Source organism: Oncorhynchus mykiss, chromosome 12, assembly GCF_057628025.1.
Source record: "Oncorhynchus mykiss isolate SJ-2025 chromosome 12, ASM5762802v1, whole genome shotgun sequence".
Lineage (NCBI taxonomy): Eukaryota > Metazoa > Chordata > Actinopteri > Salmoniformes > Salmonidae > Oncorhynchus > Oncorhynchus mykiss.
The window spans coordinates 17,391,345-17,418,406 of record NC_143033.1 but is presented as its reverse complement, the minus strand read 5'-3'; the positions used below and the strand labels follow the sequence as shown (position 1 = coordinate 17,418,406).

Genomic DNA, 27,062 nt, shown 5'->3' with positions numbered 1-27,062 from the left:
TATCTCCAACCCCATCCCTCAACTTTTAACCGAAACAGAGGCGGGGAGTCGCTTTGTTATTGTTTCAACTGCTGATTTACTGCTTTAGAAATGGTGGCCACAATAGTTCACTTCAGTATACAGTTACACTCCACTAGCAATATAATACTGTCCAAGGGCAAAGCTTAATGTAACAAACAGTTCACACTGTAAAAAAACAATCCATTTCAATTTCAGATACATTTTTTTATTTAAATGTTTTGATGATTTCTGAATGTTCTATATTTCTGTGTACCATGTCAAATATATATTAACAAAATGTTTACTTGTGATAACTGCGATAAAGGATGTAGATTCATTTAAGGGCCCATTTGCATTTGCTTTTGACCGCAATATAAATCATTTATTTTCTGGCCCTGACCAATCCAATTTTATTTATCGAAGACAAATTTCCACCTCAGGGACAATTAAGTATCCTAGTCCTATTTGGGTTTCAATAATGGTAATTTATGCCTTAACAAAAAAGCAATTTACATAGAATATTACACACATTTAACAAAAGGGATAACACTGAGCGTAAGTGAACAATCAACTCTTAAATATAATTCTGCATATTTTCCTTTCACACAGTGTAACTCAATACAAGACGAATAGGAAACTTTTAAAAGCTTTGCAAGAAGAAACAACGAAATACAACACTGAACATAAATTCAATGTGCGTAGATCAACTGAATACTCTGACTGTGTCCTGTCTCAAGCCGTCCATAATAAAGGAAACTCTTGACTGAAACCTGTCACTTCGTCTGCCAACGCTCCTTCACAAGATATCCTTCAATCTTCCATCCTGAAAAAGACAAAACAAGTCAAACTGTTAATGATGAAGGTTACTACTAGTAGGGCTACAACTAAATGTCAAAGGAATCCCGTCTTTACCATTTCCATTAAGAAAACACAATACAATAGATAAAAATATGTCTTACAATTAAGAATTAAAAACAAGTTAGTCCATAAGCTAGAAATCCTGAAGTGTGACAAATTAAAGAGTTCAAAGCCCAAATACAAAACCAATGAGTAAAGCCTTCTATTGGTCAAAAAGATACACATTAAAGAAAGCATTACATGCAAATTTCCAGGAAACGTAGAGATACTTTGATACTTTCTCAAAAGGTTAAAAAGAGAATTTTGTTAGAGGAAAATTAACGTTTAAAGGAGAAGTTTTCCCACCGCTGTCAGTAACACAAGCAAACAATACAAGTACAAAAATAACGCACTTCTCCAACGCAGTAGCATCCAAGTACAAACCAGGTTTTAGCTCATGGACTACTGGCTATTACTGCTACAAGAGCTAAATAAAGAAAAGCAAGAATTACAGGTATGATTAGGAATGAAAAAGACACTGGAAAGTCCAGAGAAAGCCGTGTCCTTTGAAAAGTAAATAGTTATTTTCTCAGTATCATGTTGTAATTTACCATTACTTGACGGGAGAGTAAGGGCCTGTAAAAAATGGCATTAAAATTACATAATTTGTATTTAAGTTTTACATTACAAAAAAACACATTACAGAAATTAAACAAATGAAAATAAAAAAAGTGGACAAAGCCGGACATGTCCCACTTAGTTTTTATTTACAATGCTGAGACAGGATGTTGGAAGACCATACCAAATGGCAGCATTCGAGAGTGTACGCCTCTCGTACCCGGTCCGCATTGAGCGGGCCAGAGAGTACCGGGGAGGTCAGCTCATGGCCTGCAAGGAAGCTCCGCTGGCAGGTACAAACAAGGTATATGTCAGAGTTAGGAGACAACATTATTATTTTCTCTCTTTCACTCTCTTTTCCCTTGTAAATCCTTAACTCTTGGTATCCATTTTACTGTAGTAATAGTAGTACTATACCTGTTAACTTTACAGTTACAAAATGGCTCATAAGAGGCAGCAGAAATAATTCACCAAAAAAAAGACTGTAGCCTCTATGTTAAGACTACTGTAAAGCACTTTTCAGGTGCTGTGAAAAACTATAAAGAGAAAAACATTATGAGGGTTTATTATTATTATTATACAGAGGTCGATACATTGCACTTTATCTAGGTTTGTTGTAGGTGACTTATAAAACATACCTGTCTGTGGGTGTGGTACTTCTGTTACATCAATATGGCTTGTAATTGTTTTGGTGACCACCTCGCCTGGGGGACTTCCCATAACCACCCTGCTGGTCTGCTGATTGGACACAAACACACACAGAAAAAAACAATTATATGAGTAAATGATAGTTCTAGCTCTGAGATAAGATAGTAGTACATATTCAAAATCAGTGATTTTCATTACATATTTCCTTTGTTGTGTTGAATATTTAGTAATTTAGGAAACAGAAAACAATGAATAAAGGTAATGCGTTTTTAACAATATTGTTGGTTTTAATGTCATTTTTTAATATTTATTTACAGCATGTACAGCATGATGGAATTTCACTCAAATACTAAAATATAAACCATACAGTTAATCAATAAGATTAAAGAGAAAAAAATCCATTGTCAAATTATCCATACATACACGTTGTTTTCTTAGTGTGCCTTCACCAAAAAGATTACATACTGCTGTAGTCACCATATCCGCCGTAATAGTTGTTGTAACCAGAGTAATCATAGCCACCGTAGCCTTGGTTGTTGTAGCCATAGTTGCCGTAGTTGTTGCCATAACCTTGGTTCCAGTAGTTGCCATATCCCTGGTTCCAATTCTGATTGGGTCCTGAAATACAACAAATTGTCCATTTGGTATTATTGAATTGACCAAAAACATATGATTTAACAAACAACATCATACATATCATTACTCAAATGTAATACAGTACTACTAAACATATCCAAAGTATTGGTGCAGGAAACAACCTATTCTATCCAGCCAACTTACCCTGTCTGCCGGGAGGCCTGGAGGGGTATCCCCTGCCTCCCCCCCCCCAGTGCTGCTGCTGGTACTGCTCCTTGGACATGGCCACTTTAATCTCACACTGAAGACAGGAATAAAACGTTTCAATAACCATGCTTTAAAGCTTCAAACTGACTGACATTACACTGCAGTGTATTCTCATTAATAATACTAATAGATCACCAACTGGACCTGGCAAGGAAATGCCATCTGAAAAACATGCATTGAAGGCAAAGTTTTGAGCTACTAAACATATTCTGTGGGAAGTATTAGCAGGGCAAGCCATGATGTACTGTACCTTGCTTAATCCTATATTATGGTACTTTTTCTCCATGATCTTCTTCACTCTCTCCTCCTCTTTGAAGGTGATGAAGCAGAAGCCTCGTCTCTTGTTGGTTTTGGTTTCCATGGGGAGCTCAATGGACTCCACCTGTTCACACAGACAACACAGGAATATAATAACCTCTTATTCAGCAAGGTTTGGAAGTTTGGAAGTGTTTAGAAGGCTTGTCGACTTGTGAGGAAACACAATATATATATATATTTTTAAGTCTACTGTAGTAGCCTACCTCTCCAAAGGCACCGAAATATTCTCTGATCTTCTCCTCTGGAGTATCTGGAGAAAGACCTCCTACAAAGACCTTTCTGATGGGCTCCTTGTTCTTCATGGCCTTGGCCTTCTTAGGGTCGATCACCTTCCCATTCAGCTTGTGGTCCTTCTGTAAAACCACCTACCAGAGGCAAGCCACAGATAAAACATCATTATAATAAAGAAACTGATAGAGCAAAAAAAGATTCCCATCCCATTGCTGCCATGCTATAGAGGTTAAGAGTGCTGGGACAGTAACAAGAACAATGCTAGGTCGAATCCCCAAGCTGACTAGGTGATAAATCTGTTGATGTGCCCTTGAGCAAGGAACTTAACCCTAATTAACCCTAATTGCTCCTGTAAGTCGCTCTGGATAACAGCTTCTGCTATATGACTAAAATGTAAACGTAATACCATATTCACACTATATAAGAGAGCTAGATATAAAATAATCTATCACAATCATCCAGCATGATCAATACCATTGAACACAATCAGGAATACCTTATCAACGCTGTTAGCTGCTTTAAACAGAACAAAGCCGAACCCTCGGGACCGGCCTGTCATGGGGTCAAGCTTCAGGGTGCAGTCTACCACCTCCCCAAACTTGGAGAAGTAATCCTTCAAATCCTTCTTTGTTGTGTCCCAGCTCAGACCACCAACAAACATTTTCCTGCATGTTGAGACAGATAGGGATATTTCCATTCTGCATACAAATTCTCAGACTGCAGCTGTGTTCCAATTCTCTCTAATAATGTCCTTTTCTCATATACTTTCCTTTCACCAGTCAGTAGGAAAGAAGGAAAGGAAAGAAAGAGTTAAAGCCTTTAGAGAGGGAACATAGCCAAAGTTCTGGTTAAGGGTCAACGTTATCATTATAGCTATGATTATGACAATTAGCAAAGACATCATTTGATAATGCTGTAGCTTTTACAAGCTGTATGTTTCTAGTGGATGATTTAACTAACATCTCCCAGGTCGCCACTAAAACTTACCCAGAGACAGCATCCCTAGGCCACCCCAGCATCTGCCTAGCAGTATCCTATTTCTACATATTTCTCACATACACAACTCTAAATCCAGCAAGCACCGTCTGTCTATGTTAGCAAAATGGAAGGTTCTGGTCGCCTGAGAGCTGAAGGATGACAGCCACAACAGAGACAGTGATGCTGCTGACCTGACTGACCTGTCCTGAAGGGATCATCCATCCCTCCATCATCAGTACCCTGTCTGTAATATTTAGGTATCGGCATTCAACTCAAGTTATTCCTCATTTAAGCTTGCCAACGATGCGAGGAAATGTCAAAATTATAACAATTAGCTACTTGTCCCTTCTTCAAAACTGAGCTAACTAGCTAGCCATATAGGGAACGACAGTTATCTAACGTTAGGCTAGCTAGTTAGCGGTCTCACCCCTCATCCTCTTCGTTTTTGCTGGCATCAATCTTTGATCCCTCGGATTCTCCTGCCTGGCCGCCCTCTGCAACAGTCGGCGTCTGCTCTTCGGTGCTAGCCTCTCCGTCCTCCTCCATTTTCACCACAGTTGGATCTTCGCCGGTTTCAAGGTCCGACATTTTTTTATGTTGCACAAATTGCTAAAGGTAGCTAGCTAATCAGCTGCTGTCGAGGTTGCGTGCTAACGCGATCGTACTACAGCTGCTATCTGTCTCGTTTGCGTTCGAAATGGGACTCGTTCTATTTTGCCCCAGGTTAGTAGGCTGCTAAAGACCAGACACTAGGCATAAAACTGTCACAACAGAACCACCCACTCTGCTTTTTGCTGACAATTACCAACTGTACTACTTTATCTAGTATATGTTTGCAAGATACCAGTTGTTGGCAGCTTGCTATTTTGCTAGCCAGCTACGTAAACATAATGGCGTCATGTATAAAATGGTGGGACTAGCTTCAGGGAGGTGTATTTCCAGACTATTGAAAGCAATTCTCAAATAGAACAACTTTTGCTATGCTTTGAAACGTATTGCACTGCAGTGTTATATAACCATCTGGTTTGTATGACAACAGGTTGATCTTTTTCGCACTGACTGAATTTGACAGGTTCCATACGCAATAATATCGCTAAACAGATCTAGAAAATATGGCAGGGTTTATTCTCATGTCACGATAAATAAACTCTTAGTACATTACTGTTGTGTGTATCGATGACTGCACCTAGGCTGAAGTACCCACAGGCCTAAATGTTCAAGTCAAAGAATGACGCGGCAGCTATAGTTCGGTGTTATGAAATGCAAAACAGAATATCAAGTACGACAAAGTCAAGCTCTTGAGTTTTGTACCCTCTTTAATAATCCCTTTATCCAAAAAACTGCAGAAAATCCACGTTTAAAACAAAAGCAGGACAGGTTGAAAATCAAGGTGATAAGAACACATTACATGAAACCTACAAGATGAAGGGAAGGGGGGGACTGGAACCAAAAAGCTGCAACCTCGCTATTTACAAAGTCAGACACACTGCATGCCAGCTTCAACTCAGGAAGAGGACAACGAAATATGGGCCTGGTGTTTAAAACATGAGCTGATCTGAGGACAGGACAGGATTCAGCCCCCAAAACTTCCACCTGGGTACAGGGTCATTCTCCAGCCAGCCCGTCTGCAAACAAGGACACAACACAACACAGTAGATGTTACCAACTTTGGAGCTCTGCAGGGCACAGTGAACCTTGCACGTCCATAACTTCTGCTTGTGTCGTCAACTTAAACTATTAAGTTTATTTTTCCCCATTCCGTTTTAAAGATCATGTGTAGAACTCAGCTTCACCAAGGTTCTGTAACCTGTCCTGTAACAGCTCACCGGCCAGCAAAAGCTTCAGCTCCAATGAATTGGTGGGTAAATTTCACCATTAAGGAGCAAGCCCAAATGTGACCCTATCTAAACTAAAAGATAACAAATTTGGTGGACATTTAAAGACAGATGCACATAGCTCATAATATATTTTGAGTTGTCAGCTTTTTATGGCACCATAAAGCTGGTTTACATATGATCTTTAACACCTAAGTAAAAAATAAAATAAAACGTTTTTTGGTGTTTATCAAGTGAAGTTCTCTAAGGGCTATAAAGAAAAAGCAATCATTATGAGTTTTAGCAATTTAAGAAAGGGGTTCATTATAGAAAAAACACTGTTGGTCCAGAACTGAAAAAAGACCACTAAAATTAAGAGAACACACATACAAGTCAAAGTACATTTTTACACTTTCATATTAATATCCTGTAAAAAATCAATTTCAGACAAATCGTTATAGCAAACACTTTAAAAACGAGATTAAAAGAGATTAATTTCCTTTCTCTTATGTTTCTTTTTGTTTATCGCTGGTTACAGGAAGTGTGAAGAGACCATACCACAGGACAGCGTTTTCTTGTGCATGCCGTGCTCTCTGCCCGCTATGTGCGTCGCCCAGAGATTGTCGTGATCAGGCGACACACGGCCTGCAATGAAGTCCCCGCTGGCAGGTACAAACAAGGTACAACATCAGAGTTAGGAAAAGGAAAACTAAGGATAGGTCCTTACTCTGTACCCTTAGCAGTACTTTACCTGTTAACAATGCTATCAAGTCTCTTTATGTTATTTCCTTATGAACACCTGTTAAAAAGCAAGGGAAAAAGGAGAATCTACAGAAAAAAAGCATATGTTTTTTTCTGGAGAGCTTAATAAAAATAAAACGCTGCACAAACATTTTTGCAATTAAAGATCTATAGACATTACTTTTTAATTTTTTCAAAATGGGGGTGTGCATCGTAATAGTAACCACTTGCTTTCTCTCATGATAGGTTTGAGTAATTGTTTAGTGTCTATTGATCTTTAAATTTTGAAGTTTTGTTATAAAAGTCAAGCCTTAGGTGGGAGTGTTGTCTTACCAGAATTCTAAGCAGGTCCTGTTGGATCAGATCAGCTCAGTAAGGCTGGTAGTTGTTCTGGTGGGTTGTGACCTCTCGAGAGGCCTTCCCATAGCTGCTCTGCTGGCCTATGGGAAGGTCAAGGGTTAGAGATCAGGAAGATGAGTGTCACAGGCTAACTAAACAAAAACGTAGCAAAAGGAAATCCTATCAAGGTTTTATCAATGTTTAGTTTAGTTGACATGGCAGTCACGGTGCATGGGAGTTTTTTTTAACTCTTCTTTTTTGGGGCAGCAGTAATCACATATCAGTGGGATGTAGTCTGCAGTGTTTGTTAACCCAGTTGTGTTATTTTTGCTTGGACTTTCAAATTGAATGTTATTGTATCAGTATTGAGATGCACAATCATGTGTCAAGACATATGTACCAAAAACTCTAAGCTCAGCTGTGTTTTATTTTATATACCCAGGAAGTGAACTACAAGTACTCTCAGAAGTGTGTGCAATACAAATGTAATCTTAGAACTTTACATGGGCTGAATGATCATTAATGTTGCAAGTGTTCCCCGTAAAATAAAAGTGCATTGCCTGGATATGGAGGACCCCTCAAACATGCACCAGAGCAAAGAGACCCAAGGCAGGCAGCATTACAGACATCTGTTTTATTTTTTTCCAGAGCTATTGATTACATACAAGGAGAATTTTTTCCGCCTGTTGTTGTCTTAGCTAGAAGTACATGAGTTGTTGTTGGGGGCTGAAAGGCACTGCTTGTTTCGATAGTTGGCATCAATAGTGTAGCTTACCATTGTAGTCGTCGTATCCCTGTCCATAACCATAACTATTATAGTTGTAGCCAGAGTAGTCATAGCCCGCGTAGCCATTGTAGCCCTGGTTGTATCCATTGCCGTAGCTACCATAGTTTTGGCTGTAGTAGCCGTTGTAACCTTGGTTGTAGTTACTCTGACCTGCACAGAGACAATGGAGAGGTTCAGTGTGACAAGCCTATATTGTAGTTTCAAAGGCATTTATGTCTTGATTTTCTTTTCAATGTACTGTAATGCATGCCATTTTCAGTTGTCAGTACTATCATTGTTGCATGTGTCAAATGCCACACAAGAAATTCCTTGTTGGAAGAATAAATAATGATACGGGGGGAGGGGGAGAAAAAAGATGCGCATTCTTCAGTGTCATAGGGTAGATGTACCTCCTCGTCCCCGGCCCCTGTATCCGCCACCTCCTCTCCCTCCTTCGTAGCCTCCCCGCTCTCCTCTGTGTTGTTGCTGCTGTCTATACACTTCTTTGGGCTGGGCCACTTTGATTTCACACTGCAGAGAAATCAGCCCATTAACCAAGACACTTGTGGAAAACAGTGATGACACTTTCTTCAAGTACCTACAGTCACATGTTATTTGACTGCCAACATTCTTCAAAATGGCTGTCTAAACTAAGTTGGTTAAATAGCATAGAAATAATAGCTTTGCCTATCAGCGCAAGATGTGTAACAGCATTCAAATGGTCATTGTGAATAAGCAGAATCCAGCTACCTTTCCACTCCCAACTTGGTGGTATCTGCACTCCAACAGCTTTTGAACAGGAGTCTCCTCACAGTAGGTCACAAAGCAAAACCCACGTCGCTCGTTGGTTTTGGTGTCCATGGGAAGCTCGATGCTGTCAATCTGGAAACAAGGTTTCTCTCAGTGTCTAATGAAGACAGTAATCATATTCTGCGTACCTCAGTCTTTGTACCATGTGAAGGCGGTAAATTATACAATAGCATCAGCTCTAGCTCCATTGCCACACTCGCTCAGTGGACTTACAGCTTCCTAAAAAAGTGTGGGTTTACCATATCTAAAAACGTAGAATAAAACATATGAATACGTTGACAATGCACTCATTCTGTCACTCTTACATCTCCAAAAGCGCCAAAGTATTCTCTGATTTCCTCCTCTGGGGTGTCTGGGCTGAGGCCTCCAACAAACACCTTCTTGGGCGGTTCCTTCCCCTTCATGGCTTTGGCCCTCTTTGGATCGATCAGCTTCCCGTCCAGCTTGTGCTCCTTCAGCTCCAACACCTGCATACAGGATAATGTGTCAGTAAAACAGGGTGTGTGTGATCAAGTGATGTGAGTGGATGCCAACTATGTATGTCTTGAAATTATTTTGTTCAGAATTAAGAGAGCAAGACAAGAAGAGAGCCTGTCCTGTTCTCTGCTCATTGAGTCTGTTCTAGTGCTTACCCGGTCTACACTCTCTGAGTCTCTGAAGAGAACAAAGCCGAAGCCCCGGGACCGGCCCGTCATCAGGTCTGTTTTGATGGTGCAGTCCAGAACCTCTCCAAACTTCGACAGGTAATCCGTGAGGTCTGTTTTGCTGGTGTCCCAACTGAGCCCTCCAATGAACATCTTGCTGTGAATGGAGAATCAAGGAGACAAATGCAGTCTATCAGACAGTCATAACTACGTCCTTGTTATACATCCCTAACAACCTGAGTCACTAGCTATGACTTTGTTCTTAACTGACTTGCCTAGTTAAATAAATGCCTAATTTACTTTAGGTCAAGCGATTGTCATCAGCAAGCTGATTAGGCCTAACGATTCAAACTGTATAGAACGGTTAGCTATAAAGGCAACAGCTAGATCAGTGAACTGTATCTAACTAGATACTACACACACACTTCTGATTCTAGCTTGGGTGGCCACTGAGTGCATGTACAGGACATGTGTAGCTATTGTTGTTCTATCTGTCAGTATTCGAAAAACCAGCAGTAACGTTAACGTAGTGCAAGAGAAAAAAAGAGCGCCAATAACCAACACGACGTCAATCTGATGATAAACTAGCTAACTACAAATAACGCGGTGGCAACATGTTTCACAGCACATAGCCAACCCCGCTTAGCCACTTAGGGAACTTGGCCTGATGACATGACGCCAGTTAGTTTGCTAACGCTAGCTAACTATGCATGCATGCTCACAACAGGGTCTGGCTAATATTGGCTAGTAACCTAATGCACGTTAGCGTGTTACCACTCCAATAACACGCTACGTTTGAATCAAAGGTTGTCTCCAGCTGGCAGAAATAACAGTAGCTGGTTAGCTACACCTACTAGCTAGCTACTCTTGCTGAAAGTAGCTAGCTAGGCTAACGTCAAGCCGCTTACCCGTCGTCCTGCTGGTTTTTGCTTGCATTTATCTTGGAGCCCTCTGGAAACTCGTCTGTACTGAAGTCAACCTGGCCTTCGGTCTCCATTTTCGAATGTCACCCGGTTGTTAAATAGAAATGTGTATTTAACGTTAGGCCTGATTGCTAAATACTTTTGGGGACGAATTCAGTTGCGATTGCTATGTAAAATGGCTGACATCAAGGGCGGACTGGGTTGCGGGGAGTGACGCAGATGATGTTGTTTGTTTGCGGCGGCTCAGTGGGGGAGGCGCTGTTGTCTTTGCTACACACATTTTTTTACGGAAATGACTGATTGGTAATGTTACAGCTGATCACAGATTATCATCATTACAAACAACTTCCTGGGTTTAATAAAATTTTACCAATGGCAATTATTCTAAAATCTCTGATTTTACTTTCTTCATTCTTGTTCAAAAATTAAAAGCAACACCAGTAAATTACCTTTTTGTTGCCTCAAAACGAAATACTGCATATGGTTTCCATTATTATCAACAAACACCAAAGAGACTGAACAGAGGTTTCAAACATCTCTGCAAACACTTCTGTCAGATACTGTAATATTTACCCAGGAGAGTATGATATCTGCGCAAACGCATGTGGCTCTGTCGCCATCTAGGTTTACTTTTCAGACAGTGGCACTCGAAGCATCGTTGCCTATGGCGCCACCAAAGCCGCGGTCTGCAACAAGGGAAACTACTTCAAGGTCTCAAGGGTGAGTGACGTCACCGATTTAAACGCTACTAACGAAGTTTTTTTTTTTATAAAGTACTACTAGCGCTCTACTAACTAGCTAGCCATTTCACACCGATCATACTCATACAGTACCAGCCAAAGACATTGAAAGCACTGTACACATGTTGTGCCCAAACACTGGCCTTAAAATGATCTACGACAGAGCAGAGAATCTCTTGATATGGTTATGCAACGCTTCACACATTCTAGAATATGTGGAATGGGACATTCGACTGCGCATGGCCTGTGCCCCACCCACCAGTAAATACAACTATTGCAGCGAAATGAGCAATGTTATGATATTGCAGCACACTGTGTCCTTTTTTATTTTCCTAACCTATCTAAATGTTTGGTTTTGTCATTTAACATTTTATGTGTAGCAGTGCTTTACCCTCTTGGTCGTCATTATCACGCCTTCCTGGAAACAGAAGACTTTCTTTGCTCTTGAGCACATTCAATGGGTCTGGCTGCTTCATGTGTGCTGACGAGTCTGCTCTACCCAACGATAGCTAATTGAAAAGTAACCTAAAATATATATATATATTTGGAAAGGAATTGGTAATCAATCCCCTGTTAGGGTTTGCTCGCCATCCTCCAGCCTGGGTAGCGGGGTAACGTTAGATAGCCAAGCTAACAGTTAGCTACTAACTACAGTAGACGGCTTCAGACAGGAAAATGGCCAGTGTTTCAATCCCTGAAAACACTACCGCACTTTTGCTGGATATTGAAGGAACTACGACACCAATAACGTTTGTAAAGGTAGCTAGGACAACAAACCGAGACAAATGCATGGCTTTTGTGGTGTTTTTTTGGTAGACTGATGGTTTGACTGTTAGCTAGCTACATGATAACGGTGCTATTTCTCTACTATAGGACATTTTATTCCCATACATCAAAGATCATCTCGAGGAGTATCTGTCGGCGCATTGGGAAGAAGATGAATGCAAACAAGACGTGCATCTCCTTAAGAAACAGGTAACTGGTTTGTTGCAAACTGTGGACAATGATGATCAGTCAGCAGCAGTGACTGCACACAATCTCAGACAGAATATGCAACACCCATGCATTAATTTAGGTTGAAAACCTGTACATTTGGATTTGTTGAACCAGTTAATGATTGCTTGTGTGGTATGATTAGTACAGATTAGTACATTAAACGACTGCTGTTCAGAGTCTGGTGTCAACAGTCATAGCAACCTCATCTCGTGTAGCTAACTATTATTGTCGCCTGTTTTAAAATATTTAAACAATATTTTTATTTTTTCTAAAGAGCTAGGCCTACATGGATTTTAGATTTACTGTGTTTTCATTGTTTGCTGTAATCCAGTGGGTTTGGTTTAGCACAAATATAAATATATATAAAAATATATGATTTTTTAATGATTTTTCAACACCGATACTGATTATTGGAGGACCAAAAAAAGCAGATGCCGATTAATGGGACAATTTTTTTTTGTTTTTTTGTAATAATGACAATTACAACAATACTGAATGAACACATATTTTAACTTAATATAATACATCAATAAAATCAATTTAGCCTCAAATAATGAAACATGTTCAATTTGGTTTAAATAATGCAAAAACAAAGTATTGGAGATGAAAGTAAAAGTGCAATATGTGCTATGTAAGAAAGCTAACGTTTCAGTTCCTTGCTCAGAACATGAGAACATATGAAAGCTGGTGGTTCCTTTTAACATGAGTCTTCAATATTCCCAGGTAAGAGGTTTTAGGTTGTAGTTATAGTATTTATAGGACTATTTCTCTCTATACCATTTGTATTTCATATACCTTTGACTATTGGATGTTCTTATAGGCACTTCAGTATTGCCAGTGTAACAGTATAGCTTCCGTCCCTCTCCTCGCTCCTACCTGGGCTCGAACCAGGAACACATCGACAACAGCCACCCTCGAAGCAGTGTTACCCATGCAGAGCAAGGGGAACAACTACTCCAAGTCTTAGAGCGAGTGATGTTTGAAACGCTATTAGCGCGCACCCCGCTAACTAGCTAGCCATTTCACATCAGTTACACCAGCCTAATCTTTGGAGTTGATAGGCTTGAAGTCATAAACAGCTCAATGCTTGAAGCATTGCGAAGAGCTGCTGGCAAAACGCACGGAAGTGCTGTTTGAATGAATGCTTACGAGCCTGCTGCTGCCTACCATCGCTCAGTCAGACTGCTCTATCAAATCATAGACTTAATTATAACATAATAACACACAGAAATATGAGCCTTTGGTCATTAACATGGTCGAATCCGGAAACTATCATCTCGAAAACAAAACGTTTATTATTTCCGTGAAATACAGAACCGTTCAGTATTTTATCTAACGGGTGGCATCCCTAAGTCTAAATATTCCTGTTACATTGTACAACCTTCAATGTTATGTCATAATTACGTAAAATTCTGGCAAATTAGTTCGCAATGAGCCCGGCGGCCCAAACTGTTGCATATACCCTGACTCTGCGTGCAATGAACGCAAGAGAAGTGACACAATTTCACCTGGTTAATATTGCCTGCTTACCTGGATTTCTTTTAGCTAAATATGCAGGTTTAAAAAAATATAACTTCTGTGTATTGATTTTAAGAAAGGCATGGGTGTTTATGGTTAGGTACAGCCGTGCAACGATTGTGCTTCTTTCGCAAATGCGCTTTTGTTAAATCATCCCCCTGCGTTGCATCGATTATATGCAACGCAGGACACGCTAGATAAACTAGTAATATCATCAACCATGTGTAGTTAACTAGTGATTATGATTGATTCATTGTTTTTTTTTACAAGATAAGTTTAATGCTAGCTAGCAACTTACCTTGGCTTCTACTGCATTCGCGTAACAGGCAGGCTCCTCGTGGAGTGCAATGAGAGGCAGGTGGTTAGAGCGTTGGACTAGTTAACTGTAAGGTTGCAAGATTGAATCCCGGAGCTGACAAGGTAAAAATCTGTCGTTCTGCCCCTGAACAAGGCAGTTAACCCACCGTTCCTAGGCCGTCATTGAAAATAAGAATGTGTTCTTAACTGACTTGCCTAGTTAAATAAAGGTGTAAAAAAAAAAAAAAAGAATCTGCCAAATGGGTGTCCAAAAATACAGAGTTTCCGATTATGAAAACTTGAAATCGGCCGTAATTAATCGTCCGTTCCGATTAATCGGTCGACCTCTAATATATACAGTGGGGCAAAAAAGTATTTAGTCAGCCACCAATTATGCAAGTTCTCCCACTTAAAAAGATGAGGCCTGTAATTTTCATCATAGGTACACTTCAACTATGACAGACAAAATGAGAGAAAAAAAATCCAGAAAATCACATTGTAGGATTTTTTATGAATTTATTTGCAAATTATGGTGGAAAATAAGTATTTGGTCACCTACAAACAAGCAAGATTTCTGGTTCTCACAGACCTGTAACTTCTTCTTTAAGAGGCTCCTCTGTCCTCCACTCGTTGCCTGTATTAATGGCAGCTGTTTGAACTTGTTATCAGTATAAAAGACACCTGTCCACAACCTCAAACAGTCACACTCCAAACTCCACTGTGGCCAAGACCAAAGAGCTGTCAAAGGACACCTGAAACAAAATTGTAGACCTGCACCAGGGGAAGACTGAATCTGCAATAGGTAAGCAGCTTGGTTTGAATAAATCAACTGTGGGAGCAATTATTAGGAAATGGAAGACATACAAGACCACTGATAATCTCCCTCGATCTGGGGCTCCACGCAAGATCTCACCCGTGGGGTCAAAATGATCACAAGAACAGTGAGCAAAAATCCCAAAACCACACGGGGGGACCTAGTGAATGACCTGCAGAGAGCTGGGACCAAAGTAACAAAGCCTACCATCAGTAACACACTAAGCCGCCAGGGACTCAAATCCTGCAGTGCCAGACGTGTCCCCCTGCTTAAGCCAGTACATGTCTAGGCCCGTCTGAAGTTTGCTGGAGAGCATTTGGATGATCCAGAAGAAGATTGGGGAATGTCATATGGTCAGATGAAACCAAAATATAACTTTTTGGTAAAAACTCAACTCGTCGTGTTTGGAGGACAAGGAATGCTGAGTTGCATCCAAAGAACACCATACCTACTGTGAAGCATGGGGGTGGAAACATCATGCTTTGTGGCTGTTTTTCTGCAAAGGGACCAGGACGACTGATCCGTGTAAAGGAAAGAATGAATGGGGCCATGTATCGTGAGATTTTGAGTGAAAACCTCCTTCCATCAGCAAGGGCATTGAAGATGAAACGTGGCTGGGTCTTTCAGCATGACAATGATCCCAAACACACCGCCCAGGCAACGAAGGAGTGGCTTCGTAAGAAGCATTTCAAGGTCCTGGAGTGGCCTTGAAGCCAGTCTCCAGATCTCAACCCCATAGAAAATCTTTGGAGGGAGTTGAAAGCCCGTGTTGCTCAGCAACAGCCCCAAAACATCACTGCTCTAGAGGAGATCTGCATGGAGGAATGGGCCAAAATATCAGCAACAGTGTGTGAAAACCTTGTGAAGACTTACAGAAAACGTTTGACCTCTGTCATTGCCAACAAAGGCTATATAACAAAGTATTGAGATGCATTTTTGTTATTGACCAAATACTTATTTTCCACCATAATTTGCAAATAAATTCTTTAAAAATCCTACAATGTGATTTTCTGGATTTTTTTTTTCTCATTTTGTTTGTCATAGTTGAAGTGCACCTATGATGAAAATTACAGGCCTCTCAACTTTTTAAGTGGGAGAACTTGCACAATTGGTGGCTGACTAAATACTTTTTTGCCCCACTGTATATAGCTATGTAGGTCACAGATAATGGGTGTATTTGATAGCTACCGACCATATAAGTCATATAGGATGATGTGAGTGCAGGAGATGAGACAAGCTTTCAGAGCTGCACTCATATTCACTGGCTACTACAGGATGCTGCTTTTTTTTTCACCAAGGACTGGCAAACTAAGGTGCTTAACTCCTTTTAAGGACAACTTGCCTAAAATCAAGCTGACTAGATTGGTCATCTGGGGGACCAGACCCAGGGGGTTGATGGACACTATGATGGAACTATCTACATTCATAGACAAACCGATTTACAGTAAATTAGTGAACATTATTAGGTTCCTCAATAAGATATGCAGCCAGGAGGTCTGAGCTATGAGATATTTTCTCCAATGAGCTTACTGAATTGGAGAAGGCAGAACGATGATCAGTTCTCATTATAGCATGGTGATTTCCATATGTAATTGACTGGAATGAACAGTTTCCTGTCTGCCAGGAACTGCCTGTCTCCGTCCTTGATGGGGGTGGTTTATGGAGGGCAGAGGCCAGCCTTGAAATATCAATGCACCAAACAAGCCCCAGAAATGTCAGTCAATATATCTATGTTGGACAACCCCAAGCGCTGTCAATGTGTAATCGAACCCTGCTTCCTAATGAACATGACCTGATTGACCATGTCCTGTCCCGGTCATCATGTTAGGTTGAGGAGGACCTGCGTCTGCACCGAGCTTGTGCGCAGCACTCCCTGGACCAGTCTGGGCACACGGACGAGGAGAAAGCCATCAGGGAGGTGGTGGACAACGTGCTGTGGCAGATGGCTTCGGACAGGAAGTCCACAGCTCTGAAACAGCTGCAGGGACACATGTGGAGGGCGGCCTACGCTGCCGGGAGAATCAAAGGCGAGTAAGTAGCTGGGAGTGTTCCTTCTATTGGACGGATGGGGATGTAGGAGGTTACTGGCGGCAGGTAGCCTAGCGGTTAAGAGCATTGGGCCTGTAACTTAAAGGTCGCTGGTTCGAAGCCCTGAGCCAACTAGGTGAAAAATCTGTCTGTGCCCTTGAGCAAGGCACTTAACCTAAGAGCATCTGTTGAAAATGACTAAAGGTTACTACTGTCTTAGGGCACTATTGTAGGAGGGATGAATCCTTAATCAATCTTAGTACAAATCTCACTTCATGGTTAACATAAGTCAGAGATATGTGTGCACAGATTGCAAGATTAGATTCTTCCCTGCATGAATGTGTAGCCCTATGTTATTGTACTCAAGGTGATGGCTTCTAAACCGCCTGTGGGAGGATCAAGTCCTATTGTACTGTCGCATTTCTTCCAAATGTCACCTTCAAACTTGATGACTCATCCCGATGAAAACACAGGATTACTAAGGTGTGTGTGTGTGTGTGTGTGTGTGTGTGTGTGTGAACCAGGGTGTACCAGGACGTGGTTCCATCCATCAGGAGGTGGAGACGGCAGGGCCTGAAGGTTTATATCTACTCCTCTGGCAGTGTGGAGGCTCAGAAACTACTGTTTGGATACTCTGTAGAGGGAGACGTACTAGATGTAAGGAACTCTTCTCTTTTATACACTGTTTAGAACACACACTAATCTTCATTGTAATACACTCCCAGCTAAATTCAGATTTTCTCTCTTCCTTTCAGCTATTTGATGGCCACTTCGACACCAACATAGGCACTAAAGTAGAAAGCAAAAGCTATGTGAGGATTGCAGAGAGGATGGGCTGCCCACCTGAAGAAATCATGTTCCTGACAGATGTCACACGAGGTAAGTGTTGTAGCAGGCGGATTAGTTTAACACTGAATGTCATTTACATAAATCAGACTGAGCCAGAGCCTTTCTACCTAGCAGGATCACCCTCCGAAGCCTTGCCAGCCTTAGCTGTTACTCTGAATTCAACAGTGGATTTTTCCACTAGCTAGTCAAAGGGCTTGTCTGAACTACAACAACCCAGCCAGCATTAGGCCAGTAGAGCTGCTTCTTATAGAATATCAATTAGGCATATTTGAACTTTTTTTTATTTGACTATATTATGAACTGTTTTATGTACACACATGTTCCCAATAACCTAGTGGTTAACATGAAGGAAGATAAATAATACATTGACCAGATGTTTATATCCAAAGCCATGTAGCTAGCCCTGCACTAATCCAGAATAGCATTTGGAAAGGCTGTTGTATCAGAGTTAAATCAGTACTGTATTAGTGCTCTGCTGCACTGCACTGCAGCGAGGGCCTCCCCCTCAGGGAATGCAGATGCCATCATGTTAGTGTAGCGGTGCGCTAATGCATAGAGAGTCATACAGTTACCTCAGGGGCTGGGACCACAACCACCATGAGGCCTCCATGTCACATGTTCTACTTTCCTTTGTTTTGTAGAATGTTAACTTAAAACCAAGGGTTAGGGCCTCTGTTAAACCACGACTGGGACTTGAGTAAGCCTGCTGTTGTGAGATCCTAGTGTAGCTCAGGGAACATGGATGACTGAGAGGAGGCTATTACAGTAGTGTGTTTTGTTCCTCCCTGCAGAGGCCAAGGCAGCGGAGGATGCTGGTGTGAACGTGGCTGTAGTGGTGCGTCCAGGGAACATGGAGTTGACAGAGGAAGAAAGGTCTCACTATAACCTCATTACAACCTTCAGCCAACTGGAAGTGAATGGCAGCGCTTAACACTGGAGAAGAGGGTAGGGGGAGGGGGTAGAGATGCTGCCGTCTGATTTTCTCCTTCACCTCCCCAAGGTGTATGCTCATTGACTCCCCCTTGGGGATATAAAAAATGATTGGTCTTCACATGGGAGTTTTCACCATATATCTTACACCTTTGCATTGTTTTTAAATCTGAGGGGGAGTAACGAATGCACACTTCAGGGAGAAGGGTAGAGAAACAGAACACAACCCTGTTCTATCAAGTTCCTGCTTCCCCTAGCACCTGCTGCCCTTAGGTCTAATGAAAGGACTGGAATGGTAAAAGCGACGTGATGGACGCTCCTCTGTTGTTGAACACAGGAACTGTCGGGTATTCAGGCTACGCACAGGGTGGGTGGTGGGCAACAAGCACTAAGAGCCGTACCAGTCTGCAGACTGCGCGTTCAAGGGCCATGACAGGGCTTCCTTTTTTTTCTTTTTTTTTAACATTTTAAATAAAAAACTATTTAAGTTGATCACTTTGTTTCTTTAACTGTAATATGGTTAAATAGGCTCTTGGAAGTTGAGTGCTACATCACTGCACAGCGGGTTTTTGTACATTGAGTCACTTTGAAACATGTACAGGATTGGGCTATACTCAACAAGTCCATCAATCAGAATGCAAAGACAAGTTTTATTGTAAAATATCATTGTAATGTTCTAACAAACAGCAGTACAACACTAAGATGCATTTGTCTGTTATGCTTGAATGGTAATGATAAAGCCTAGTGTTGTACTAAGAAATGTGAAATAGAGAGAACACTGAAAAAGGTTCCCATGACTTGTGTTTAATGGGTGCAACAGTGATATGGTTCAAAATGGCATCATTGTACCTGGATGATAATACTACTGTACTACTCATCTTCACAGAGAAGCTGAGATCGGCTTCATCACAAACTGTTGTCTGTCTTAATTCAGGTTGAAAATAGAGGGAGGTAGACAGACGGACAGGAAATAGAGAGAACGCAGCAGAATACCTCTGTCGATAGAATGAGAAGACTCAAAATGGGAGTGGTGATGACTCCCATCACACATTCTATTGAGGATTTGGCTGCATTTGTATGAAAGGAAGGTCAGTGGGGTAGTGTCACTATCAATCTGAGATGAGTTATCTATCCTTCTACAACTCACAGCTACATAAAACAGCCATCTTCATGCACATCCATCTTCAATTAAACCATTTAGCAACTTTTAGCGAACATCCCTGTTACTGTTGATGAGTTGACAAAGATAATGATGCCTTCTTTGTGCTCATGGAAAGAGTTTGTTGCTTTTGAAAGATCACCTCAAGGTACAGTAGTAGTAGAAAGACAGTCGTTCACAGGCTGTGTTCAAACAGGCAGACATGCAGTAGTTTTTGACTAACTCTTCTTCAGTAACTAACAGAGACAAACTGGAACCCTTACAAATATGTTAATTTGTAAATGACCCCCAACTGACAACCACAGGCAAGCTAACTGTTTTGTAGTACGCCAAAGCTCTATAGCTGGTTCTGTCCTCCGGAGCCGCCCTATAGCTGCTTCTGTCCTCTGGAGCTGCCCTATAGCTGGTTCTGTTCTCTGGAGCCGCCCTATAGCTGGTCCGACTGGTACTCTGACACCTCGGAGAAGGTTTCTGAGAGGCTGAGCGGCGGATCGCGGTCGTCGGTGCAGACAATCTCGAAGTGGTAGTGTCTGAACTCGATGGCAAAAGTGGCGAGGAAGCCCAGGAAGAACATGACCAGCGCCCATTGCGCCCGCGCCGCGTGCATGTGAAGACGTTGCGCCATCAGGGCAAAGTCTGAACGGGGTGGGGGTTAAGGGTCAAACAAACACTACAAAATGTACTTTCAAAATGCGTAATTCCTAGCTTCCTCTTTCATGGTAAACACTGATTTAACATGGCTGAATAAGTGAAAGAAAGGTTTCCACCACTACAGATGTATCCAGCCAACATACCCATAGTAATGCACTCACTGTACCGTAAGTCTCTTTGTTTAAAAGCGCCTGCTAAGTGACAGAGTGAGTCCCTGGTGCAAGCCAGAGGAAGGATACAGAGAAGCATGCAGGCGGTGACAGCCCCTGACAGTAGGAAGCGAGGGATGCCCGCCCTTCGGCCCTCGTTCCTCAGGTTGACCTTCAGGGTGATGACAGATTGCACCCAGCAGAACAACGTCCCCAGGCCAAACGTCATGGACGTCCCAATGTTGTGGAGCTCCTCGTCATTTGACAGCTGGACCAGACACATTACAGACAGATGACAGACATGGCCCTGCTACACACACTGATAAAAATCTGATTATCACTGCAAACCAAGATGAGGTTTTCGTAGATTTTGTCAGTGGTTCTCAAACGTTTTGGGTCTGGATGTAGGGGCTAAGGGTTGTGTAAGACTAGTGACTCCTACGAAGTACGCCAGGGACAGTCTAGGGCAGGGCTTTCCAACACTGTTCCTGGAGAGCTAACCTCCTTCGTGCCAACCCAAATTTAGTGCACCTAATTCTAATAATTAGCTGGTTGAAAAGCTGAATCGGGTTAGTTATAACTGGGGTTGGAGCGAAAACATACAGGGGGGTAGCTCTCCGGGAACAGGGTTGGAGCGAAAACCTACAGGGGGATAGCTCTCTGGGAACAGGGTTGGAAAGCCCTGGTCTAGCGGTTAAGGAAGTGTTTCCCAAACTCGGTCCTGGGGCCCGCCCTGGGTGCATGTTTTAGTTTTTGCCCTAGTACTACACAGCTGATTCAAATAATCAAAGCGTGATGATTAGTTGATTGATTGAATCAGCTGTGTAGTGCTAGGGCAAAAAACTAAACGTGCACCCCTTTGGGTCCCAAGGACCAAGTTTGGGAAAGGGGAAGTTAGGGACTAGGGGAAGTGTCTAGGGGCTGAGCCAGCGACTCCTACCTGGAAGTTTCCCACCAAGGTCATGCCGAAGCAGGCCAGGGACAGGGCCACCAGACTGCCAATATTGAGCCAGGGTTTATGGACCCGGGGCTTCAGCTGCAGGTATCTGAGGACACCAATGATGAACCCTGAAAGGAGAAGACCCATAAGGGATCTCTCTGGTCTGGTAGTCTCTCTAAACATTTCATTCCTTGTACTGGGGACCCACAGGGTGTGCAGGCTTTTGTTACTGCTCAATACTAACCTCATCAATAACTGTTTGTAATGAGCATTACATGTTCTGCTGCTGGAACTGCTGACTGTAAATCCATCAAAATCAATAGACAGTACTTCCCCATTTTATAATATGCATCCTGTTGTTTCTATTCTTGTCTCTATCGTCCATCTCATATCCTGCCATTATTATGGTACAATGTCCAAGGTTGACTATGTTTTCATGTACAGTGCCTTGCGAAAGTATTCGGCCCCCTTGAACTTTGCGACCTTTTGCCACATTTCAGGCTTCAAACATAAAGATATAAAACTGTATTTTTTTGTGAAGAATCAACAACAAGTGGGACACAATCATGAAGTGGAACGACATTTATTGGATATTTCAAACTTTTTTAACAAATCAAAAACTGAAAAATTGGGCGTGCAAAATGATTCAGCCCCCTTAAGTTAATACTTTGTAGCGCCACCTTTTGCTGCGATTACAGCTGTAAGTCGCTTGGGGTATGTCTCTTTCAGTTTTGCACATCGAGAGACTGAAATTTTTTTCCATTCCTCCTTGTAAAACAGCTCGAGCTCAGTGAGGTTGGATGGAGAGCATTTGTGAACAGCAGTTTTCCGTTCTTTCCACAGATTCTCGATTGGATTCAGGTCTGGACTTTGACTTGGCCATTCTAACACCTGGATATGTTTATTTTTGAACCATTCCATTGTAGATTTTGCTTTATGTTTTGGATCATTGTCTTGTTGGAAGACAAATCTCCGTCCCAGTCTCAGGTCTTTTGCAGACTCCATCAGGTTTTCTTCCAGAATGGTCCTGTATTTGGCTCCATCCATCTTCCCATCAATTTTAACCATATTCCCTGTCCCTGCTGAAGAAAAGCAGGCCCAAACCATGATGCTGCCACCACCATGTTTGACAGTGGGGATGGTGTGTTCAGCTGTGTTGCTTTTACGCCAAACATAACGTTTTGCATTGTTGCCAAAAAGTTCAATTTTGGTTTCATCTGACCAGAGCACCTTCTTCCACATGTTTGGTATGTCTCCCAGGTGGCTTGTGGCAAACTTTAAACGACACTTTTTATGGATATCTTTAAGAAATGGCTTTCTTCTTGCCACTCTTCCATAAAGGCCAGATTTGTGCAATATACGACTGATTGTTGTCCTATGGACAGAGTCTCCCACCTCAGCTGTAGATCTCTGCAGTTCATCCAGAGTGATCATGGGCCTCTTTGCTGCATCTCTGATCAGTCTTCTCCTTGTATGAGCTGAAAGTTTAGAGGGACGGCCAGGTCTTGGTAGATTTGCAGTGGTCTGATACTCCTTCCATTTCAATATTATCGCTTGCACAGTGCTCCTTGGATGTTTAAAGCTTGGGAAATCTTTTTGTATCCAAATCCGGCTTTAAACTTCTTCACAACAGTATCTCGGACCTGCCTGGTGTGTTCCTTGTTCTTCATGATGCTCTCTGCGCTTTTAACGGACCTCTGAGACTATCACAGTGCAGGTGCATTTATACGGAGACTTGATTAAACACAGGTGGATTGTATTTATCATCATTAGTCATTTAGGTCAACATTGGATCATTCAGAGATCCTCACTGAACTTCTGGAGAGAGTTTGCTGCACTGAAAGTAAAGGGGCTGAATAATTTTGCACGCCCAATTTTTCAGTTTTTGATTTGTTAAAAAAGTTTGAAATATCCAATAAATGTCGTTCCACTTCATGATTGTGTCCCACTTGTTGTTGATTCTTCACAAAAAAATACAGTTTTATATCTTTATGTTTGAAGCCTGAAATGTGGCAAAAGGTCGCAAAGTTCAAGGGGGCCGAATACTTTCGCAAGGCACTGTACATGTGAACTTTATATGATAGAAGATAGGAGAACATGCATCAGGCTTACCTACGAAGGCAGCCAGGTTCATGACCTGGCTAAAAACACAGCTGGCTGGGGGAGCATTGCCTGCAATGCTGAGAGAGAGAGAATTGTATTGACAGGAAGCACGAATCCTAGGTAAAGATCACTAACCAATTAGGTTGGTACTCATAGGCTGTGTACCTTATATATGGAGGGGATTTAGTTCCAGATCGCCTGTGAAAAATTGCATTTAATGTTTAGAAATAGTGCATGGTCATAATAACTGGAATAACATATTTCTTCGTTCTTCATTTATATTCCACCTTACTTGTATTCTGAACTCAGGGGTGTTATCTTCTCATCTTCAACAGCTATAAAATACCTGTAACCAAAGTAATTTATGTTAAAGTCACACACAGCTGTAAAGCCGAATGGTGCGTGAGATAACTGAAAAGATCTGGAAAAATAAGACACTTACACAACCCAGAGTCCAGCGGCTGTGAAGAGAGAGTACATGATAGGGAGAAACGTCCAGGGACTGCACTTCCTCATGGTGTCTCCTATAAACAAAAAAACATTTTAAACATCTCCACTCCCTGGCAATGGTGAGACAGGAAATGGAAGGAGGTAGAACTGTTTTAGAACCACCTGCGGCAGAACATGTAAAACCTGTCCTGAGATGTTTGAGGGAATTACTGTAACTCAAAATAGAAGTACAGGAATGCTGTTCTGTTCCAATGCCACACTTACGAATGTATATGATAAGACCAAGCCAAAGTCAGGTCCGGGGGTTAATCTACAGAAGAAAAACAATATTATGTGACCTGTTTTTACAATTTGAGACTGCAGTTACCTCTTCCGGATTAACCTAACATTGAATGGCTAGTAGCTTGCTAGGCTGTTACAACAATTAGTTAACGTAAGGCTCGTGTAATTAATTGCACTTATTAAAACCTTGAATTAACTGACATGTAAACGGAAAGGTGTATGTATCTAGAACCAGAATAATTTCAGCACTGGATAGCGGCGAAAAGCCCATTGGGCCAATGTTCTGCAGCCGTTGATTTCAGCACCACTGCGACTGGACAGCTCCCGTGTCTACAAAGCTGGGGAATGCAAATTGCCAAGGACGACCAATAAAACACTATTTATTACAGCCACTCAGTACAGAAACAGCAACAACAATCACTCACTGACAGTCAATTTGCACGTGCATCAGATTGAGCCAAGAAAATGTATATGTTTGTAATGATTGCAAAGATAGGTGAATGTGTTTGCCTAGTGCATAGCCTTGAATGAAAACGATGTAGCGAGCATGTAGGCCTACATTTTACATTCTACCGCGGGCAGGTTAGGTATTTAACACCTACCCTGTCAATATGTTATGTAATTTCTACCATGATACTTTCACAACAGCGACAGATTGACATGTAGGTCACTGATAACAGCTCACTTTCCCAAAAAGTGTTTTATTGTATTGTTCCCCTCAACCTTTAAAATGGAGGATACCTTCCCTTCCCTAACTGGCTTCCCCAATCCCAATATCCCCCCCTCTATCTGTCTCTGATCAATCGTCAGACAGAAAAATGAAATACCTCGTTGCCAGCCAGCGCCTGTTGGATTTAGATTCCGTCTTCTAATTTCATAATTGACTGAAACACGCAGTTTTGTTATCAGTCGTAGTCACAAATGGTCATATAAACATGTGCCTGAGAGCACTAAATCCGGAGATAGTGAAATGGAGTGTGCAGTCGCGATCATACACTGTGGCCATGGGCGAACCTTTTCTTTGCAGCACTGAATATTTAGGCGAGCGAGGAAAGAGCCTTCTACCGTAGGAAAGAGCAATAGCAGTAAGCCTCGTTTCCAGCATGTAAACTGTCCTATCCTACACTATAACCTATGTGACATGATAGTAGGCAACCTGTAGCTGATCTGCTGTGGACACTTCCCTAAGAGGTAGGGTGCATTCAGAAAGTATTCAGAACCTTTCATTTTATCCAAATGTTGTTACATTACAGCCTTATTTTTTTAAAATCCCCCCTCATCAAAGTACACACTACCCCATAATGACAAAGCAAAAACAGTTTTTTAGACACTTTTGCAAAAGTATTAAAAATAAAAAACTGAAATATCACATTTACATAAGTATTCAGACCCTTTACTCAGTACATTGTTGAAGCGCCTTCGGCAGGGATTACAGCCTTGAATCTTGGGTATGATGCTACAAGCTTGGCACCTGTATTTGGGGAGTTTCTCCCATTCTTCTCTGCAGATCCTCTCAAGCTATGTCATGTCGTATGGGGAGTGCACAGCTATTTTCAGGTCTCTCCAGAGATGTTCGATTGGGTTCAAGTCCGGGCTCTGGCTGGACCACTCAAGGATATTCAGAGACTTTTCCCGAAGCCACTACTGCGTTGTCTTGGCTGTGTGCTTAGGGTCGTTGTCCTGTTGGAAGGTGGGCAGGTTTTCATCAAGGATCAAGGATCTCTCTGTACTTTGCTCTGTTCATCTTTCCCTCGATCCTGACTAGTCTCCCAGTCCCTGGCACTGAAAAATATCCCCACAGCATGATGCTCCCACCACCATGCTTCATTCAGGGTCTGAATACTTTCCGAATGCACTGTATCTGGATTTCTGGTTTATTCAATTATGCTTTATTCAATTATGCTAATGAAATAATGCTACTATAATAGCATCATGTTACGTTGGCATGTTGTTCATAGAAGAAAAACATAATGGATCTTCTGTGATTCAACTGAAAAAGCAAATGAATAAATGTAGCTCGACCCTCACAGGAATTGGGAGGAAAATCTGCTTATTTTCCAGGCAATAAACATAAACACCAAACTTTCATATCCAACAGTTTATTATTGAAAAAGCCCTCTCTAATGAATAGCACAAAGTCAACTAACACACACATGAAGTATATCTATAAAATAATTTATCTTAGCTATAATAATGATGATGATACACATACCTACATATAGTTGAAGTCAGAAGACTCCACAAATTTCTTGTGAACAAACTATAGTTTTGGCAAGTCGGTTAGGACATCTACTTTGTGCATGACACAAGTCATTTTTCCAACAATTGTTTACAGACAGATTATTTCACTTATAATTCACTGTATCACAAATCCAGTGGGTCAGAAGTTTACATACACTAAGTTGACTGTGCATTTAAACATCTTGGAAAATTCCAGAAACTGATGTCATTGCTTTAGAAGGTTCTGATAGTCTAATTGACATAATTTTAGTCAATTGGAGGTGTACCTGTGGATGCATTTCAATTTGTATTTGTAGACCTCCACAAGTCTGGTTCATCCTTGGGAGCAATTTCCAAGTTGAAGAACACCATCCCAATTGTGAAGCACGGGGGTGGCAGCATCATGTTGTGGGGGTGCTTTGCTGC

The 27,062-nt window shown here is 41.6% G+C and overlaps 4 protein-coding genes across 35 annotated transcripts; 1 reads left to right on the top strand and 3 right to left on the bottom strand.

Annotated features, from left to right (window-relative positions):
- Nucleotides 1–204: 204 nt before the first annotated feature.
- hnrnpd (heterogeneous nuclear ribonucleoprotein D) lies at nucleotides 205–5,319 on the bottom strand. 17 transcript variants are annotated; one of them, XR_016484898.1, is made up of 9 exons: nucleotides 4,901–5,319; nucleotides 3,992–4,160; nucleotides 3,468–3,629; nucleotides 3,197–3,328; nucleotides 2,884–2,980; nucleotides 2,569–2,721; nucleotides 2,094–2,193; nucleotides 1,251–1,741; nucleotides 205–823 (listed from the first exon to the last, which is right to left on the bottom strand). XR_016484898.1 is itself a non-coding variant. In XM_021622798.3 (8 exons), the coding sequence occupies exons 1-7, from the start codon at nucleotides 5,059–5,061 to the stop codon at nucleotides 2,123–2,125; spliced, it is 945 nt and encodes a 314-aa protein (XP_021478473.1). In that variant the 5' UTR covers nucleotides 5,062–5,319; the 3' UTR covers nucleotides 205–1,741; nucleotides 2,094–2,122. The 17 variants fall into 17 exon arrangements, 10 of the variants coding, with proteins under 10 accessions (XP_021478473.1, XP_021478474.1, XP_021478476.1 ...); XR_005034887.2 differs by having other exon boundaries at nucleotides 1,640–1,741; XR_016484899.1 differs by having other exon boundaries at nucleotides 2,094–2,190.
- LOC110537069 (enolase-phosphatase E1) lies at nucleotides 4,600–19,174 on the top strand. Of its 11 annotated transcripts, none has more exons than XM_090191859.1 (8): nucleotides 4,639–5,052; nucleotides 6,826–6,967; nucleotides 11,135–11,230; nucleotides 12,124–12,225; nucleotides 16,704–16,906; nucleotides 17,428–17,560; nucleotides 17,659–17,782; nucleotides 18,544–19,174. In XM_090191859.1, exons 2-8 carry the CDS (start codon nucleotides 6,938–6,940, stop codon nucleotides 18,681–18,683), a joined length of 828 nt encoding a protein of 275 aa, XP_090047985.1. In that variant the 5' UTR covers nucleotides 4,639–5,052; nucleotides 6,826–6,937; the 3' UTR covers nucleotides 18,684–19,174. The 11 variants fall into 11 exon arrangements, 8 of the variants coding, with proteins under 8 accessions (XP_090047989.1, XP_090047985.1, XP_090047991.1 ...); XM_090191861.1 differs by having other exon boundaries at nucleotides 4,867–5,196; nucleotides 6,826–6,956; nucleotides 11,148–11,230; XM_090191860.1 differs by having other exon boundaries at nucleotides 4,945–5,196.
- Nucleotides 5,772–11,202, bottom strand: LOC110537068 (heterogeneous nuclear ribonucleoprotein D-like). 4 transcript variants are annotated; one of them, XR_002475564.3, is made up of 9 exons: nucleotides 10,496–11,202; nucleotides 9,576–9,744; nucleotides 9,249–9,410; nucleotides 8,884–9,015; nucleotides 8,544–8,664; nucleotides 8,143–8,304; nucleotides 7,362–7,468; nucleotides 6,846–6,949; nucleotides 5,772–6,098 (listed from the first exon to the last, which is right to left on the bottom strand). XR_002475564.3 is itself a non-coding variant. In XM_021622811.3 (8 exons), exons 1-7 carry the CDS (start codon nucleotides 10,582–10,584, stop codon nucleotides 7,398–7,400), a joined length of 906 nt encoding a protein of 301 aa, XP_021478486.1. In that variant the 5' UTR covers nucleotides 10,585–11,191; the 3' UTR covers nucleotides 5,772–6,098; nucleotides 7,362–7,397. The 4 variants fall into 4 exon arrangements, 2 of the variants coding, with proteins under 2 accessions (XP_021478486.1, XP_090047984.1); XR_016484903.1 differs by having other exon boundaries at nucleotides 6,846–7,468; nucleotides 10,496–11,176; XM_021622811.3 differs by lacking the exon at nucleotides 6,846–6,949 and having other exon boundaries at nucleotides 10,496–11,191.
- Nucleotides 19,175–19,312: 138 nt separating the features above from the next.
- On the bottom strand, nucleotides 19,313–25,614 carry LOC110537070 (transmembrane protein 150C). 3 transcript variants are annotated; one of them, XM_021622819.3, is made up of 9 exons: nucleotides 25,244–25,614; nucleotides 24,399–24,444; nucleotides 24,127–24,208; nucleotides 23,977–24,030; nucleotides 23,850–23,882; nucleotides 23,694–23,761; nucleotides 21,582–21,709; nucleotides 20,732–20,909; nucleotides 19,313–20,477 (listed from the first exon to the last, which is right to left on the bottom strand). In XM_021622819.3, the coding sequence occupies exons 3-9, from the start codon at nucleotides 24,198–24,200 to the stop codon at nucleotides 20,269–20,271; spliced, it is 744 nt and encodes a 247-aa protein (XP_021478494.1). In that variant the 5' UTR covers nucleotides 24,201–24,208; nucleotides 24,399–24,444; nucleotides 25,244–25,614; the 3' UTR covers nucleotides 19,313–20,268. The 3 variants fall into 3 exon arrangements, with proteins under 3 accessions (XP_021478494.1, XP_021478492.1, XP_021478498.1); XM_021622817.3 differs by having other exon boundaries at nucleotides 24,399–24,754; nucleotides 25,244–25,451; XM_021622823.3 differs by lacking the exon at nucleotides 24,399–24,444 and having other exon boundaries at nucleotides 25,244–25,487.
- Between the last annotated feature and the right edge of the window lie 1,448 nt (nucleotides 25,615–27,062).